Source organism: Ursus maritimus, unplaced genomic scaffold, assembly GCF_017311325.1.
Source record: "Ursus maritimus isolate PB19 unplaced genomic scaffold, ASM1731132v1 scaffold_16, whole genome shotgun sequence".
Lineage (NCBI taxonomy): Eukaryota > Metazoa > Chordata > Mammalia > Carnivora > Ursidae > Ursus > Ursus maritimus.
In genome coordinates this window covers 50252241-50271051 of record NW_024424008.1, presented here as the reverse complement: position 1 = coordinate 50271051, position 18811 = coordinate 50252241, and the positions used below count along the sequence as shown (strand labels likewise).

Sequence of the window (18811 nt, the reverse complement as noted above, 5' to 3'; positions counted from 1 at the left end):
TTTGAGGGGGGGGAGGCGGAGGGGCAGAGAGAAACTTAAGCAGAGTCTGTGCGGAGCTGGTTACCAGGTTTGACCTTACAGCTCTCAGATCGTGACCTGAGCCAAAGCCAAGAGTTGGGTGCTCAACTGACTTCACCACCCAGGTGCCCCTGGACATTCTCAGTCTTAATGAAGTCTCCTTTGTCAGTTATTTCTTTCACAAATTTTGTCTTTGGTTTGTACTTAAGAAGGCATCACCATACCCAAGTTCAGCTAGGTTTTCTTCTATGTTATCTTCCAGGAGTTTTATAGTTTTGTATTTTACATTTAGGTCTACAATCTGTTTTGAGTTAATTTTTGTTAAAGGTGTAAGGTCCGTGTTTAGTTTCACTTTTTGCATGTGGTTGTCCAGTTCTTCTAGCACCATTTGTTGAAGAAACTCTTTGCTTCATTTTATTGCCTTCATTCTTTTGTCAAAGATTATTTGGCTGTATTTATGAGGGTCTGAAATAGGCTCTTTATTCTGTTTTATTCATCTGTTTGTTCTTTTGCCACTACTACACTGTTTTGATTACGATAGCTTTATAGAAAGTCTCGAAGTCTGTCTATCATCAGTCCTCCAAATTGGTTCTTTTCTTTCAATATTGTGATAGCTAATCTGGGTCTTTTGCCTTCCATATAAACTTTAGAATCAGTTTGTTGACATCCATAAAATAACTTGCTGAGATTTGGATTGGGATTGCATTGAATCTGTAGATCAAGTTGAGAAGAAAGGACATTTTGATAATGTTGAGTTTCTCTATCCATGAACATGAAATATCTCTCCATTTATTTAGTTCTTTTTTGATTTTGTTCATCATAGTTTTATAGTTTTCCTCATAAAGATCTTATATATATTTTGTTGGATTTATACCTAGGTATTTCATTTTGGGGATTGCTAATGTAAATGATACTTTGTTTTTAATTTAAAATTCCACTTGCTCATTGATAGTATATAGAAAAGCAATTAACTTTTGTATATTAATCTTGTATCCTTCAACCTTACTTTAATCTCTTATTTGTTCAAGGAGGGTTTTTTGATTCTTAACAGTTTCCTATATAGATGATCATGTCACCCGCAAAGATATTTTTGTTTTCCTTTCTATTTTGTTTTCCTTTGATATCCTTTTCTTGTCTTATTGCATTCTTCCAGTATGATATTGATGAGTGGTGAGAGGGGCATCCTTGCTTTCTACCTGATCTTAATGGGACAGCTTCAAGTTTCTCACCATTAAGTATGATGTTAGCTGTAGGTTTTTTGCAGATAGTTTTATTTACTGAGAGTTTTTATCATGAATGTTGGATTTTGTAAAATGCTTTTTTTGATAGGATCTATGATTTCTCTTTTTTAGTCTTCTGATGTGACGGATTACGTTAATTAATTTTTGAATGTTGAACTTGCATACCTAGGATAAATTCCACTTGGTCATGGTTTAAATTCTTCTTATATTTTTTAAGATTTGATTTGCTATTTTGTTGAGGATTTTTGCATCGTATGTTCATGAGAGATACTGCTGTGTGGTTTTCTTTTCTTCTTAATGTCTTCGTCTGGTTTTGGTATTAGGATAATGTTGGCCTCATAGAATGAGCTAGGTAGTATTCCCTCTGTTTCTGTCTTTGAAGGCGATTGTAGAGAATTAGTATAGTTTTTTTCTTTTTTTTAAGGTCTTTTTTTTTTTTTAAAGTAATCTCTACCCTTAATGTGGGGTTCAAACTCATAACCCTGAAATCAAGAGTCACATGTTCCACCAACTGAGCCAGCCAGGTGCCCTGGTCCAATTTTTTTCTTAAATGTTTGGTAGTATTTACCAGTGAATCCTATGAGCCTCGTGCTTTTTATTTTGGAAGGTTATTAATTATTGATTCTTGAATAGATACAGGCATTCATTCCTTTTTAATGCTGAGTTGTAGTCCATTGTGTGAATATCTCTGTGCAGGTGTTCTAATATAAACTGGTTCCTGTTCTTCCTGGTAGAAGTCAGTGACCATTCATATTATTGTTTTCCTCTGTGAATTACGTCATTTTTTTCTATGGCTTCATTCAAGATTTTCTATCTTTAGTTTTCAGCAGTGTGACTTTGATCTGCCCAGGTGCGATTTTCTTCATATTTTTCCTGTTTAGGGTTTTCTGAGCTTCTTAATCTGTGAAGTTAATTTCTTAATCTGTGAAGAAATTTTGTGAAATTTTCTGACATAATTTGTATGTATTTTTTTCTGTCCCATTTCCTCCTTTATTTCTGGGACTCTGCTTTCACATATGTTAGTCCCTTTGATATTATCCTATAGCTCATGGAGGCACTGTTCATTTCTTTACTATCCTTTTTACATTGTCCCTCATATTGGGTAACTTTATTGGTGTATTTTCAAGTTCACTTATTCTCTCTTGTATCATTTCCATTCTGTTGTTAAGCCCATGCAATGAATTTCGTATTTCCAGTATTATATTTTTCAGTTCTGTCATTTCAGTTTCTTTCCTTTTTGTAGTTTCTGTTTCTCTGCTGAAAATTCTTATTTGTGCACTCCTTGAGAACATATTTTTTATGTCCTTTTGCATAGTTAAAGTAGATGCTTTAAAATCCTTACCTGCTAAATCCAGCATCTTGGGGACCTTAAAGTTTTTGTTCATTGAGTTTCTTTTTTTCTTGACCAGGAGTTGGAATCAGAAGCATTATCCTAAATAAGAAACAAGCATGAAAAGTACACACTATCTATTTACATGAAGTTCTAGGATAGACAAACCTATAGTGAGAGAAAGCAGATTAATGATTGTCAGTGGTCAGGGTGGAGGGAAGAGATTGACTGCCATATAGTAAATATTCAGGCTTTGCAAACCTTAAGATTCTGTCGTACTCAACTCTGTTGTAGTAGGGAAAGCAGCCTTGAACAATATGTAAATAAAATGAGCATGACTGTGTTCCCCAAAAAATGTTACTTATAAAAATAGGTGGCAGCCTAAATTTGACTCACAGGCCATAGTTTGTCAACCGTTGCTCTTGACTATGGATCATGTTTCCTGTTTCTTTGTATATTGGTAATTTATGATTGAATCCTGACTATTATGAATAGTATATCATAGAGACTCTGAATTTTGTTCTGTTTCTCCAGAAAGTCTTGATTTTTAAAAAAAGTTTGTCATATTGGGCTTAAACATCATACCCTTATTTGATGGCCAGCCGCTGTGGTCTCTGTTAAATTTGTTTAGCTATAACTGGATTCATTAGAATCTCTTCTGTGCATGTGTGGTTCAGGGATCATCCAGATATTTGGGCAGGTTTATTTTCAGAATGTGGGGCTCCTCATCTATGACTCTTTTCTTTTTAGGGTTTCCTACTCATTTTCCAGTTGTTACGGTAGTTCCCAATTTTCTCCTTACCCTCAGGCTGGTAAGGCTGCAAGGTTTCTATCTCAGTTTTAGCCATTGGCAGAGCTGGCTAGGGTTTGCCATTAGGCAAATAACTGTAAGAAACAGGAAACAACAGTGATATTCACATCTTGGTGGTTGTTAAGTCTTCTCCAGTTGATGCATGGTTCTTGTTTGCTGTCTAACGCCTTCACATAGGTGCTTTTTTACATTTTGTTTAGAATTTATAGTTTTTGACCTGTAAGATGTTGGTCTATTAGGAACAACTCTGTCCTTACTAGAAGTGGAACCTCTCCAGATTTAATTTGTTAGGATAATTCTGGCCACATTAGGTTAGATGGGCTAAAGTATACATCAGCCGGTGTCAGGAAGACAGAGTTTCAGCCAGACAAAATGAAGGCCTGATCTAATTGGCAAAGGACTGAAAGGGGGTTATTCTGAGGTGGGATTGATAAGATTTGTTGACTCTTACAGAGAGAGGAGGTGTAATGACAGTGAGATGTCTGAGATACAGAAATGGTGACTGGAAGGGGAACAGGTGGCAGTGGCTTGGGGGTGGGAGTTGCAGATTCTTTTCTTTTTAACTGCAATTTATGGAGGTATACTTTATATATGATAAAATTCACCCATTTTAATTGATGTATAAAGTTATGGAACCCCTACCAGAATCATGGTATACAATATTTCCTCTACCCCAGAAAGTTCCTTCATGATTCTTTGGAGTCCATTGCCTCCCCTACCCTGAGCCACTGGCATCCACTGATCTACTTTCTCTCACTATAGTTTTGCCTTTTCGAGGACTTCATGTAAATAGAATCATAAAATATATATAGCCTTTTGTGTCTGTTTCTTGTTTAGTATAAAGCTTTTGTGATTCATCCATGTTCTTGCATATGTCAATAGTTTATTCCTTTTTATTTTTGAGTAGTATTCCATTATAAAATTATACCGATTTGTTGATGTATTAACTAGTTGATGGACAATTGGGTTGTTTCCTTTTTTTTTTAATCTATGATGAATAAAGCTGCTCAGGTGTTTCTGTGGACATGTGTTCTTTTCTCTTGGGTAAATGCTTAGGAGTGGAATTGCTGGGCCATATATTTGCTTAACTTTATATGGAACTGCCAAACCATTTTCCAAGGTTGCTTTACTATTTTGCATTCCTACCAGCAAGTGTATAAGCATTTCAGTTACTCCATATCGTCACCAATACTTGGCATTATCAGTCTTTTTAGTTTTAGGCATTTTAAGAAGTGTTTAATAATATCTCATGGTGGTTTTAGTTTGCATTTCCCTAATGACTATTGATGTTGCACATCTTTTCGTGTCCTTATCTGTCATTTTTCATTCTTTTTTTGGTGAACTATCAATTCAAGTCTTTACCCATTTACAAAAAGCATGTTGTTTTCTTATTGAGTGTTCTTGATACAAGTCCTTTGATCAGATATGCGTTTTGCAGATATTTTCTCCCAGTCTGTGACTTGCCTTTGCATTTTGTAACAGTGCCTTTTGAAACACAGATTTTAAGGTTTGGTGAAGTCCAGTTTTCCTGTTTACCAGTTTTTTCTTTTGTGGCTCATGCATTTTGTGTCCCAAGAAATCTTTGCCCAACCCAGAGCAAAAATCAATTTAATTAGAAGAATGACATTGTTTACCTTTCTGTAAGTCTCTTTTTAGTGGAAAAAACTTAATTCTCCTTTCTACTTCTACGTGTAATCCATTGCAGTATGGCGTTTTAGATTGAAGTATGTGAAGAAAACCTGATCATAACACAGATAGGTAGTTGAAAAAGTGAGGATTATTTTAATAGCCTTAAAACATTAAAAAAAAATTTTTTAAAAGATTTTATTTATTTGAGAGTGAGAGAGAGATTGCACAAGAGTGGGGGGAGGGGTTGAGGGAGAGGGAGAAGCAGACTCCCCACTGAGCATTGAGCCTGATGTGGGGCTTGATCCCAGGACCCCAAGATCATGACCTGAACCAAAGTCAGATGCTTTAACCAACTGAGCCACCCAGGTACCCCTTAATAGCCTTTCTTAGATAATTGTGGATATTCTTTTTTGATAGTACCCCCAAACTGGACTGGTGATAGTTTCTTAAAGGTTAATTGAATCTGTTGGCTTAAGTTACCCTTTAAATGGATCTTTTAACTCTATTGTATTAGGGAAGACAAACTTTTCCCTTTGCCCTTTTGGGTTTAATGTCTGAGGCCTGCAATTAAACTGACAAAAGGGAGATTAATAGGAAAGCAGTTTACATATACAACTTGTATACATGTGGGAGAGTTCAGTGATGAGTAACTCAGAAGGGTGGTTGGAATTTGGGGCTTACCTGCCGTCTTAATAGGTGGAGGGGAGCAGGGAGAAAGACACTTACGGAAAACAAATGACTTCTTAGGAGGGTGGGAAGAAGGGGCACTTATGGGGCTTTTTGGAAAGATAAATGGCTTTTCAGGAGAACAAACAGATTAAAAGTTTGTGATAATATTTGTCTATACAGGTATGAGTGGTTTTTCTGTCTGCTTCAGAATATAAAACTCCCCTGGAGAAGGGATTTAGGGTAGTTTTTATTCACATTCTCTCTCCGGGGAGTAGATCTGCTCTGAAGAGGAATTTATGACATCCTTATTTCCCAGAAGTTGCTGCTTTTTAGGCAGATAAGGGAAGCTCCCAGAAGGCTTTTTTCTGCATCTGTTGAAACTCAGATGTCTTCAGCTTAAAATCATCTTTATGCCAGCTCTGCGGTTCCAAGTGGGTTCCACAACAGATTTGGTAACACAATGCGTTGATAATTTGGAAAATATTGGTTTAGAGTTACTCAGACCTTCTAAGTGTTGACATGTTTTATTATATAGCATTTAAGGAATCTCACTTGTTTATGTCACTGTCGATCTCATCAGAATAGTCTTTAAGTAGTTGGGATCCTTCAAGCTCCCAGTGGCTGGTATAAATTTTCCAAAATTCTGCTTTTTGCTTGAAAGCTCAAAATTGGTTGTTGGTGATAAATACTGTCCGTTGTTTTCTTGCAATAGCAAGAGTACTTCATTCATTTTCAAGGACATATCTGCCAAGTACTCAAGTTCGAATAACCATAATTTGTCTCTCAATTGTTCTTTTAACTGAAAATGGTGTTTCATGAAAAAAGAGGCTAGTTCAGCTCACAACTCATATGGTCTCACATATACTTGGGCATGTAGCATTTTATCAAGCAGAATATTTTTTAAATGTATAGTTAGAGGTCAGGATTTAATAGAATTATTATTTTATATGGCTTCATTATGACATCCTTAAGTAAAGCTTAAAGCATGACAATAAAAGGTCATTGAGCTTAGATTATGGGAGCATCACTGTGTCTGTTGCCAGGAATTCACAGACAGTATTATCTCTGATGCTTATTAGTTGGTGCCGGCACTAGACGAGTAAAATCAAATAGCAAGTCTAACTGCAGTTGTAGTTTGTCTGTTGCTAAAGCAAAATTACGATTCTGCAGATGAGATCTTAACTATCTCATCTTCAAATTTGTGGCAAAATCTTTAATTTGATGAGTTACTGTATCATTAAAAAGTGGCGTTGCCGTGATTTATTTTACTGACTTTTCATCCAGCAGGCATGTAGCAATGTCAGCTGTGCCAGGTTGTGCTTTTCCGGTTAGTGCAGCACAGTAATTTCCCCGGGTAAGATGCTTCAGTGGCTTTTTCATTTCTGATTTGAAAGGCTTTAACGATTTTTGTGAATTTTAAAGACTTCATCACATCTGCATTTAAAATAGTTCCTTTTTCTTTAAATTCTGAATGATTGATCTCAAAATGTCACTATAACTTAACAGGCACAATATAATTAGAAAATGTTCTGTGACTTAAGATACAGTAAATTATGAACATCTATAAAGTCAAGGGAAAGATGGCTTTTGTCATACTTTGGTTTCTTACTTATAAATTTTGCCCAATTTCTTTGGAGTAGATTCTTTCCTTCCGTGAGTCAGAAAACTGTAGGCCACTTCATCTTTTTGGGATCTTTTAGATGCATACATTGCAGCTGTCGGTTGAGAAAGTGAGTCTTCAAATCTCCCTTTTTTGAGCCAATGATTCATTTTTCAATGTAAGGGGAAAATACAAATAGATTTTCTTTTAATTTAGGGAAAAAATGTTAAATTCTAAAGCAATACATTTATTTTTTAAAAGATATTTATTTGAGAGAGTGAGGGAGAGAGAGCATGAACAGGGGTAGCAGCAGAGGGAGAGGGAGAAGCAGACTCCCCACTGAGCGGGGAGCCTGAGGCAGGGCTCTATCCCAGGACCCCAAGATCATCACCAAAGGCAGATACTTAACCGACCGAGCCACCCAGGCGCCCCTAAAGTAATACATTTTAGATTTAACTTAAAAATAGAGAAAATTTTCAAAAATTAAAAAAATTATTGCAAAAATAAATTAACAAAAAGTACTTGTTTCTGCCTCGATCCCTGGAGAACTTGGAAATTTTACAGTGATTATTATTTTTTTATTTTTTATTTTTTTTTATTTTTTTTAATGATTTTTTATTATATTATGTTAGTCACCATACAGTACATCCCTGGTTTCCGATGTAAGGCTCGATGATTCATTAGTTGTGTATAACACCCAGTGCACCATGCAATACGTGCCCTCCTTACTACCCATCACCGGTCTATCCCATTCCCCCACCCCCCTCCCCTCTGAAGTCCTCAGTTTGTTTCTCATAGTCCATAGTCTCTCATGTTTCATTCCCCCTTCTGATTACCCCCCCTTTCTTTATCCCTTTCTTCCCCTACCGATCATCCTAGTTCTTATGTTCCATAGATGAGAGAAATCATATGATAGTTGTCTTTCTCTGCTTGACTTATTTCACTTAGCATTATCTCCTCCAGTGCTGTCCATGTTGTAGCAAATGTTGAGAACTCGCTCTTTCTGATAGCTGAGTAATATTCCATCGTATGTATGGACCACAACTTCTTAATCCAGTCATCTGTTGAAGGGCATCTCGGCTCCTTCCACAATTTAGCTATTGTGGACATTGCTGCTATGAACATTGGGGTACATATGGCCCTTCTCTTCACTACGTCTGTATCTTTGGGGTAAATACCCAGTAGTGCAATGGCTGGGTCATAGGGTAGCTCAATTTTTAACTTTTTAAGGGACCTCCACACTGTTTTCCAGAGTGGCTGTACCAACTTGCATTCCCACCAACAATGTAGGAGGGATCCCCTTTCTCCACATCCTCTCCAACAATTGTTGTTTCTTGCCTTGTCTATTTTTGCCATTCTAACTGGCGTAAGGTGGTATCTCAGTGTGGTTTTGATTTGAATTTCCTTGATGGCTAATGATTTTGAACATTTTTTCATGTGTCTGTTAGCCATTTGTATGTCTTCATTGGAAAAGTGTCTGTTCATATCTTCTGCCCATTTTTTGATTTGTTTATTTGTTTCTCGTGTATTGAGTTTGAGAAGTTCTTTTTACAGTGATTATTAGACAATAATGAGATTATAGAGATTATAGCAAGTATAACTAAAGATAGCTAGTAAAAGCACAACAGAGGTACTGAAAAGGAAAAAAAATTGAGAGCTTACATTATGCCCTAAACCTACTACTTTAGACATGCTAGAAAACATGAGAATACAGAGGCATATATTCCATTAGCCATCAGTGACAATACCATCATGTGTTATGTAGCCTTAGGAAAATCCATTGTAGACTCATGAGAGGATGGGAATGACAGAGGCAAGTAACTTTAGTGTCATTATGAAATTAGTTTTTGCTTCATAGACCTGGCCCTCAAAGGGTGTTGGGGACTGTGGACTATGTTTTGGAAACTGCTGTTCTAGATGATTTCTTCCATACTTAGGGCTCCCACTACTGTCTTTATGGTTGTGACACTCGTCTGTATCCCCAGCCCAGACTACACCACTGAGCATTAGACTTGTGTGTCCACTGCCTGCAGCTTTCTGGACCTCCCTCAACTGAGTGCTCTTCTCGCTCTTTGGCCTTTGCCCATGCTGTCTGTTCTGCCCAGAGTTTCCTTGTTCCCTTCGTTTACCTGGCAAACTATTAGATTGTGAGTTTCTTGGGGCAGGACCTGGGCATCTTTACATCCCCAGGTTTGAGCACAGTGCCTAGCATACTATGCTGCTCAGTAAATGTTGAATTAAATTGAATCAAGAAAGAATTCCAGCCTCATAACAATAAATTTGCAAATCAACCCTGGAGTAAATTTTTCTGCTTATGTCTGATCTCATGCATTTTGTATTGGTTTGTATTAGTATTAGGTTCAGAGTAAAGGATTTTATAACCTCTACCCCTATATATTAACTTATTCAACAGTTTTTGTTTTGTTTCCTTTTGCCTTCCCTTGAGTATAATATATTTCAAAAAGAGGATATTTGGGCTGAGGATGCAAACATCTCAATTTTTAGCTTTGTCTGTGACCGTGGAGAGTGTTTCACAAGAAACTTACCAGCTTCTGTCCATTAAAATCATCTGAATTCCACCATGCCTTGTAGAAAATTCATATCCATATATTTCAGTTTCTCTGAAGGAAGATGTTCTACCGTCCAAATGAGAGAACTAACATTTACAGAGTTCTTCCTATATGCCAGAGACTGTTCTGTGTGTTTCACATACATTAACTCATTTAATATGCATGACAGCTCTATGAAAGGTAGACTCTTTTGTTATCCCCATTTTATGTTAGGAAAATGAGGCACAGAAAGATTAAGTAACTTGCCAGAGGTCACTTAGATAGTAATAGGGTCTGTATTTGAACTCAGAGCTTACTTTGGCTCCAGAGACCATACTCTTAACTACTGTAAGTAGCTTCCTCTTCAATCCAGATACATTACTTTTTTTTTTTTTTAAAGATTTTATTTATTTATTTGGCAGAGAGAGAGACAGCCAGCGAGAGAGGGAACACAAACAGGGGGAGTGGGAGAGGAAGCAGCAGGCTCCCACCGGAGGAGCCTGATGCGGGGCTCGATCCCAGAACACCAGGATGACGCCCTGAGCCGAAGGCAAACGCTTAACGACTGAGCCACCCAGGCGCCCCTAGATACATTACTTTTATTATTAACCTGTGTTAATATACATGCACAGATGCTTATTATTAGTTATATTTGTCAGTTGTATCGGTTATGATTGTCAAATTGAAAATTACTTAATATCCAAATAGATAATAGTATATATGTACAATGGATGGTTATTTAAAAATCAAATTTTTGAAGAATACTTACTGCTGTGAAAAAATGCTTGGTTGAAAAGTAAGAGAAAGATCACAGTTTCTGTTTGAAAGCACACATAATGGATTTATATGTGATATATACATACAACAAAAGACAAATATTTATTTTAAAAGACTGGAAGGAAGTATAATAATGATTCTTTGTATTACAATTGTGAGAAGTTAAATTTAAAAAATACTTAAAAAATAATATTTGTTGGATATTTCCCACATACTAGGTCCCATATTAATTCTTCATGTGTGCTTTCTCAGTAAATTCTCCCATCAGTCCCATGATGTAGGTATTACTCATTTTTCAGATGAAGAATCCTAGAACAATTAAGTAACTTGTCTAGGGTCATACAGTCAATAAGTAAAAGAGTCATAATCGCTTTACAAGAGTCTTTCTGGGGGGCGCCTGGGTGGCTCAGTCGTTAAGCGTTTGCCTTCGGCTCAGGGTGTCATCCCGGCATTCTGGGATCGAGCCCCACATCAGGCTCCTCCGCTGGGAGCCTGCTTCTTCCTCTCCCACTCCCCCTGCTTGTGTTCCCTCTCTCGCTGGCTGTCTCTCTCTCTGCCAAATAAATAAATCTTTAAAAAAAAAAAAAAAGACTTTCTGTTTTGTATTTTCTAAACTTTGTGTAATTTATATTATTTACATGATCAAAAACAAAATTAATTTAGTTTAATTTTTTTTTAAAGATTTTATTGATTTATTGGACAGAGAGAGACACAGCGAGAGAGGGAACACCAGCCGGGGGAATGGGAGAGGGAGAAGCAGGCTTCCACTGAGCAGGGAGCCTGATGCAGGGCTTGATCCCAGTGACCTGAGCTGAAGGCAGACGCTTAACGACTGAGCCACCCAGGTGCCCCAAAAACAAAATTAATTTTTAAAAGTATGCAAAAATTGGGAACTACAAGTCAGACTTATACAATCTGCTAGGATTTACTTATTTGAACCATCAATTCCCTAAACTAGCTATGTAAAATAACAGAAGTCTGGGACTTGGAAGAAATTAGACCAGGCATTTAAAAAGTTTAAATAGACTCACTGGTTTCTCGTCTACCAAGAATTTTTTTTTTACTGTCCACCATGGGGAACTGATTCTAGCGTGGGTTGCAAGTCTGATGCCTATGTTATAGTCTAGTTAACATATGATAAAGCCGAGCATTTTTGGCTGTTTATGAATTCTTTAATTATTTTTGTTATGGGTGCTAGTAGTTCCTTTTGTGTTGTTGGATCCCAGGGTAGATGTGGCCAGTGCCTGAAGGAGAAGATCAATGTGTGTGAGTGTGTAGAATGACCCCATGGACATGGTAGAAGGATTTTTCTTAGAGAGATATATATATCTATTGTTGATAAATGTATTTAATGAAAGTTACTCAGTGACCATCTATAATCTTCAAGAATAACCTCAATCACAGAAGGCAACTGTCATGTTTTTCTACAATTATCCCATTGTTGAGGAGTGACTAGTAAGCTAAGTGGATCACTGATTGACCCCACAGCGTATTTCACATATTCTTATGGTAAGAGAATTCTGACTCATGTGGTTTTTAATTTCGGGAATGTGTCATAGCAAGAAAACACAGTTACCTATAAACCTTTGTCTAAAGAATTATTAGAGAATTCTTTTGACAGGAGGTTAGTTTGGGAAGGACAACACATAGAGATTAAGGAAGAAAATGCCCACCTGGTTGTTTCTATTTCATGGATAGACCTTGTCAGTAGAAAGGCAGACTCATGGTGTGAATCAGTGAATGTGTTACTTTATCTGTGAAAGAGGGAGCAGGGATACATGAAGGACTGGGTCAGTTGTGAAGAGAAGGCACCTCAAACACTGACTAAGTGAATCGCCCCCTTTCATATATGTAAGGCTACTACTGAAGAACAGAAGAGGACTGAAGTTGCTTATTTTACTGAAGAAAAGTGGGACCATTTTTCTTAAGATACAGCTCTTCCCAACCTTTTCTTCTTCTTTTCGACCTTTTAAAATACAGTGAAAACATTTCAACGTTTCCATATTCTTCCCACTGATCTGGGTAATCCTTTGCTTTCCAGCCATAAAAGACTACAGTCCAGTGCCATGTAATGAGCTCCTCTTGCTGGCTCTGTCCTGTTAGTCCTGAGTAGGGTGCTTGACTCTCCCACACTATGCAAGACCCCTGGGAACAGGAACACTGGGCGGTTGGTCACCCTGACCCTGAGCGTCTATGTTACCTTGTAGGGATGGGGCTGGGAGGGTGGCGGGAGAAGGGAGGACACTAATGGAAAGGTGAAGTTCTGAGGTGTGAAGAGAACAGTTTTTTCTCCTGGAGAATGTTCACTACAGCTAAGAAAATATGAAAATCACTAAGCCAGTGTCTTTGTGCTGAGTAGTGAATCAGAGCTTGCTGCATTAGACCTGAGTATTAAATGGATCTCTGTGTTTGGTCCTGCATTCTTCATACCTGTACTAAAGACAAATGGGGAAATAAGAGGAATACCATAACAATTCTGAACCTTTCCTAAACGTAGAACATTCTGCCTTCAGTGGGTTTTGGTCCTAAGTACACTCTTTCTTGCTCTGGGCAACCTTATTTTAGCAAGTGGAGATGTGAACATTTTTACCTTTTTTTTTTTTTTTAATATTTTATTTATTTGAGAGAGCAAGTGAGTAAGCATAAGCAGGGGGAGCTGCAGAGGGAGGAGAAGCAGATTCCCTGCTGAGCAGGGAGCCCGACAAGGGGCTCAATCCTGGGACCCCAGGACCACGACCTGAGCCAAAGGCAGACCCTCAACCAACTGAGCCATCCAGGCTCAGTTTTTTGGTGTTTTTTTTTTTTTATATATATTTTTACTTTCAAATATAGGGCCTTTATGCAATTACAGACCACTTTAAACATTCTTCGTCTAGATCTATATTAATACTTAGAGTAAGACTTCCTGTAACATACCTGCTAGATCAATTTCAGGTTTTACTTTTGCCTTGATGTCCCTTAGTGATCTTGTCTTTTTCCTCTTACTCTTATTCTTGGTTTCTGACCTTACAGAGAAGTATGGGAAATGGAACTGGATAGACTCAAGAATCAGGATGGCGAAATAAATCGGAACATTATGGAAGAGACAGAACGGGCCTGGAAGGCAGAGGTGAGAAGAGCTGTGTGTGGAAAGCGTTGATTTGGGGCTTCCAGATAGTATCATCTTTGGGGATGGTATTATACTGCTAAGCCAGACAAGTTATATTATACCATATAGGCACTAAGCATTTGTTTTAACTAGCTAGTGGTAGCTTTGTATATGTAAAATTAATAAAGTGTGTGTGTGTGTGTGTGTGTGTGTGTGTGTGTGTGTGTGGTTTCCTTAGATCTTATCACTAGAGAGTCGGAAAGAGTTGCTGGTATTGAAACTAGAAGAAGCAGAAAAAGAGGCAGAACTGCACCTTACTTACCTCAAGTAAGTACCTTCCCATTCGAGAGTTTTAATGGTCTTGCAGTTTTGTGTTTTCTCAGTGGTTTGGTTTGGTTAGTTTTTTGAAACGCAAGGCAGCTAGTCTGGCACTTACTCTGTCTTCACAGGAATTTCAGGGCCACCTCTGTCTGCACAGGAGCCGTTGTTTAGTGATTTCTCTTCCCATATTTTACAGTTTTGTATTTTTTTGATTGTATTGGTTCCAACTGGATAAATAGTATCTCTTATGGTGTCAAAGCGTAACAAATATCTTTGGAGGTTTGTTTCTCATAGAGTCATTTCTCCTCTTTGCTGTGGAATCTGGAGGACCCCTGTGGCATTTCCAGGCAGACAAAAGCCCTCTCTCTGTGGTTCGTCCTCTTTCTCTAATAATTGGCTTAAAAGATGCCAGAGTTAGAGTGAAGCACACGAACCCCGGCCTCCTCCTGCACCTGGTCTGATTTCTTCTCACCAGGCCCGTTGGCCGGCCACTGTCCTGCTATCTCAGAGAGTCAGGAGCTGGCCTTGCTGTAATTCTCTGAATTCCTGTTGGTTTCTTGAAAGGTCAACCCCCCCAACACTAGAGACAGTTCGTTCCAAACAGGAGTGGGAGACAAGGCTGAATGGAGTTCGGATGATGAAAAAGAATGTTCGGGTAAGTGTTGTACTGGGTCATCTTTGAGTCAGGGTCAGTCTGTGCTTAAACCTCTGATGACCGGAAGGGACCTTGTACACCGTCACTGAGGGCCTGCTCCACCCCTGCCTTTGCTCTCCTGATACTGGATGGTGCTCTTTTTCTCGAGAGGCTTACTCAGCTTAGCAGAAAGAATAATCCACTCCTTTCTCTCATTTCTAGGACCAGTTTAACAGTCATATCCAGTTGGTGAGGAATGGAGCCAAGCTGAGCAGCCTTCCTCAAATCCCCACTCCCACTTTGCCTCCACCCCCATCAGAGGTGAGAGGGCTGGCATGGGGGAGTCTACCTTTCTGTACTGGTGGCACAGCCAAAGTCTTCTACTTGTTCCTTTTATGAAGAGATTGGTTTTATTACCGGTATTATTATTATAACATTATTATTGGCATTTATTATTATTGGTATTATTTGGCCTAAGAATTGCTCACTGATTTCTGCCCCAGATTCCTAAACTTTCATTTTCTTCCTTTCCCTCTTGTCCTCCACCTCTCCCGCTCTACAGACAGACTTCATGCTTCAGGTGTTTCAACCGAATCCCTCTCTGCCTCCTCGGATGCCCTTCTCCATTGGGCAGGTCACAGTGCCCATGGTTATGCCCAGCGCAGATCCCCGCTCCTTGTCTTTCCCAATCCTAAACCCTGCCCTTTCCCAGCCCAGCCAGCCTTCCCCGCCCCTTCCTGGCTCCCATGGGAGAAATAGCCCTGGCTTGGGGTCCCTCGTTGGCCCCCACGGTCCACACATGCCCCCTGCTGCCTCCATCCCGCCTCCCCCAGGCTTGGGCGGTGTTAAGGCTTCTACTGAAACTCCCCGGCCGCAACCAGTAGACAAACTGGAGAAGATCCTGGAGAAGCTACTGACTCGCTTCCCACAATGCAATAAGTAAGTATCTTTCAGGACTAATTTTAAAAAAATGTGTCAGAGAAATGTCTGTGGGTTAAAATAGGGAAAGTTTCCTGGAGATTTCCCATGAGGACAGCGTAGAATCTCTCTCCCTCAATATGTGGCTTCTTAGGGCCCAGATGACCAACATTCTTCAGCAAATCAAGACCGCACGGACCACCATGGCAGGCCTGACCATGGAGGAGCTGATCCAGTTGGTAGCTGCCCGCCTGGCTGAACACGAGCGGGTGGCAGCCAGTACTCAGGTGAGAACTCAGACCTGCTCAGCCGTTGGGGAAGAGTCAGGGTTCAGAAGAATTGGGGGTGGCACACAGCACTGCAGCCGGGGATATCTAGCCTGTTCTTCCTTTGTTGGACTGGGAAAGAAATTCTTTCTTTTTGTTATCTGCTGTCGCTCAGACTCTCTCTCCTTACTCTGACGGTGTTTCTGCCCACAGCCCCTCGGTCGGATCCGGGCCTTGTTCCCTGCTCCGCTGACCCAAATCAGTACCCCAATGTTCTTGCCTTCTGCCCAAGTTTCGTATCCTGGAAGGTCTTCACATGTAAGGCTCTTTTTCTTTGAAAACTGGGATGTGGAGAAGCCGGGGGTTGAGGAGGGAGCAGGTTTACAGACGGAGTGCAGGGGAAAAACCACCCTTTCATCAGCCGGGTTGTTGGCGGCCCCCGCTGAGAAAATGCAAGGATTTCCAGCAAGAATCTGTATTTGAACTTGTCTTTCTTTTGGTGTAAAATCTTTTTGCGACATGGAAATAGGAGAGAATCATGGGCACAAGAGGCAAGGAGACCCAGGGGTTCCTTACTCTTTGGCCGTGCATCCTCTGGCCTGCAGGCTCCCGCCACCTGTAAGCTGTGTCTGATGTGCCAGAAGCTCGTCCAGCCCAGTGAGCTGCATCCAATGGCGTGTACCCATGTGCTGCACAAGGAGGTGGGTGCTGCACACCTTCCTTTCCACTTTCTTCTCCAAGTTTTTCTCAAACGTGTTGCTGTGTTGATGCTCGTCATTAATATCTCAACATGAGGTTTTCAGTAAGTTGTGGCTTAAACAATCAGCAGAATTCAGAATGCTGGCAGCTAGGATCTCCCAGCTTCCTTTTACCCTGTTCTCATTAGGGGATTGGGGAAGCAGTGCATCCTAGGGCACCTTAAGTCACTTTCTTGGAACACTGACAATAAGACGTATGTGTCTGACCCTTGTTTCAAATATAGCATTGTCAGGAGACTTTGCCTAGACAAGAAGAACGGAATAGGGAACCCGAATATGAGATTAATAAATCCATTAACAGAATAGCTTGGAGGTCTGCCCGTTAGGGATTATCTTCACAAACTGACAGGTTATTCCTATCTTGGATTATGTTACCAGGCAAAGTTAAGTCTCTCAGAAGCAGAGATGATTCCTTCTTTACTATTTTGTTTTGTTCATTTTCATTTTCCAAGAGGTAGAAACTGAATTTACGTCTAAATTCTTAGTAAGGGAAAATCCTGAATCAGATTTGAGGGTGGTGGGTATTTTGAGATGGGAGGGCATCTCAGCCTAAACGGATCGTGAGAAGGGGAAGGCCGCCCCACGTATCCAACACAAAGCAGCTTCACACCATTCTTAGCTGACTGTTAATGCTCCCTGTGAAAAGAACAGGTTCCCCTGCTCGGAAGATTCTTTTGGGGGTAAGAGCCAATGAAATAGCCCATCTGGTCCCCGTGGGAAGAGGCCTTCTGACTTAGTATGCGTTCCTCAGACCTAGTGAACCTCAGTGGCACGCTCTCCCCTCCTTCCCTCCATCTTTCCAGATAAACCTGAGATATGTCTTTCTTCCTTTCCAGTGTATCAAATTCTGGGCCCAGACCAACACAAATGACACTTGTCCCTTTTGTCCAACTCTTAAATGACGGATCTGACTGGGGAGGAAGAAGAGGAGAAACTGATGTGAACAGGAAGCGCGGGTTCAAGATTTCTAAAACTCTATATTTATACAGTGACCTATACTCATGCCATGTACATTTTTATTATATAGGTAATGTGTGTATAGAAAGTCTGTATCCAAATGTTCGTAAATGAAAGTATGTATATTATGCAGAAATGGTCTCTCCCCTTCACCTTGCAGTTCCTTCGGGGGATGCAGTTTGTAGGTAAGATGATGTTTAGTTTGCCCTTGAAATTATGATATTCTCGCCTAGGGCTGTTCAAGTACAATGTAAGAACCATCTAGGAAGCTGCTCTTGCTCTCAGGCCGTCCTGCTTTGATTTGGCTCAGCCTCTAGCTCATTTTCTTAAGGCTCATGTATGCAGATTTGAACCCTGGTGCTCACCCGCTGTCCAGCCAGATGCCTTGCTTACCGAAAGCCTACGGAAGCCTCAGTGTTGTTCTAGCCACTCGACTCCAAACGGATAAAATGAGACTGATTGAGGAAAAAAAAATGTAACCCTACTAGTTTGAATTTTCATTGAATATTTTACTGTGTTAACGCTCATTATTTGCACATAGACATTAGATTTACAGAAGATTCTGTTTTACATCAGCAAAATTCACAGTCCAAGAATAACAACATAACTGGGTCCCATTTCCCCCATGCCCCCTGAAAACTTCTGTCCATCTGACTTCCTGGATGGTCCTCTCTTTAGAGCCCACAGATCTTTCCTGGGCCAAGCCGTCCCTTGCTGCCACTGACTTGGCTTCCGATTGAGCTCTGACAGACCAGCCTTGTGAAGGCCTCACGTCTTCCCCTTCACTTGTGGTCTCCTGGTCAGCTAGTCCCCCTCCCCACTGAAGGTTAAGGCAGTTGGTTCACAACCAAGTTGTTTGGTGACCTTGGGTGAGCTCCAGGCAGGCACTGGGGTGAGGAGATGTCTGTGCAAAATTATTTGCAGAATGATCTTGGGATGCCGGATTTTAATTTTTGAAGCAAGAAAATTATGGGGGGCAGGTTTCCTGTCCTGGGAAAAATGGAGGCCAAATTGAGATGAAGGGGGCTTGGATTTCAAGTTTAGCAGTTATTTGTTCTATAGATAGCTCTCTAGAACGAGACCCCTTTCCCACCTCTGCTTACTGAGCACTGCTGGTGTTTAGGGTTATACCTGTGAAAGCTGTGAAGCTATGAGAGCTTTGAATCTTTTCCTATCCTTTTATCTGTACTCCTACAGGAAATGGCTTCAGCTTCCTGCTCTTTTGGAATTGAACAAGGAAAAACT

General features: G+C 40.0%; 2 protein-coding genes across 4 annotated transcripts in view; one reads left to right on the top strand and one right to left on the bottom strand.

The window, feature by feature from the left end:
* Positions 1-18045, top strand: part of RNF214 (ring finger protein 214) — a 43058-nt gene extending 25013 nt beyond the window's left edge. For all 3 annotated transcript variants that reach the window (XM_040631183.1, XM_040631181.1, XM_040631182.1), the window contains exons 7-15: positions 13637-13733; positions 13951-14039; positions 14598-14688; positions 14890-14988; positions 15230-15606; positions 15740-15872; positions 16065-16169; positions 16457-16552; positions 17446-18045. In XM_040631183.1, the coding sequence (XP_040487117.1) occupies positions 13637-13733; positions 13951-14039; positions 14598-14688; positions 14890-14988; positions 15230-15606; positions 15740-15872; positions 16065-16169; positions 16457-16552; positions 17446-17511 (1153 nt within the window). In that variant the 3' untranslated portion in view covers positions 17512-18045. The remainder of the gene's footprint in view (positions 1-13636; positions 13734-13950; positions 14040-14597; positions 14689-14889; positions 14989-15229; positions 15607-15739; positions 15873-16064; positions 16170-16456; positions 16553-17445) is intronic.
* BACE1 (beta-secretase 1) overlaps positions 1-18811 on the bottom strand; it is a 52356-nt gene that overhangs the window by 10430 nt on the left and 23115 nt on the right. The window lies entirely within an intron of this gene.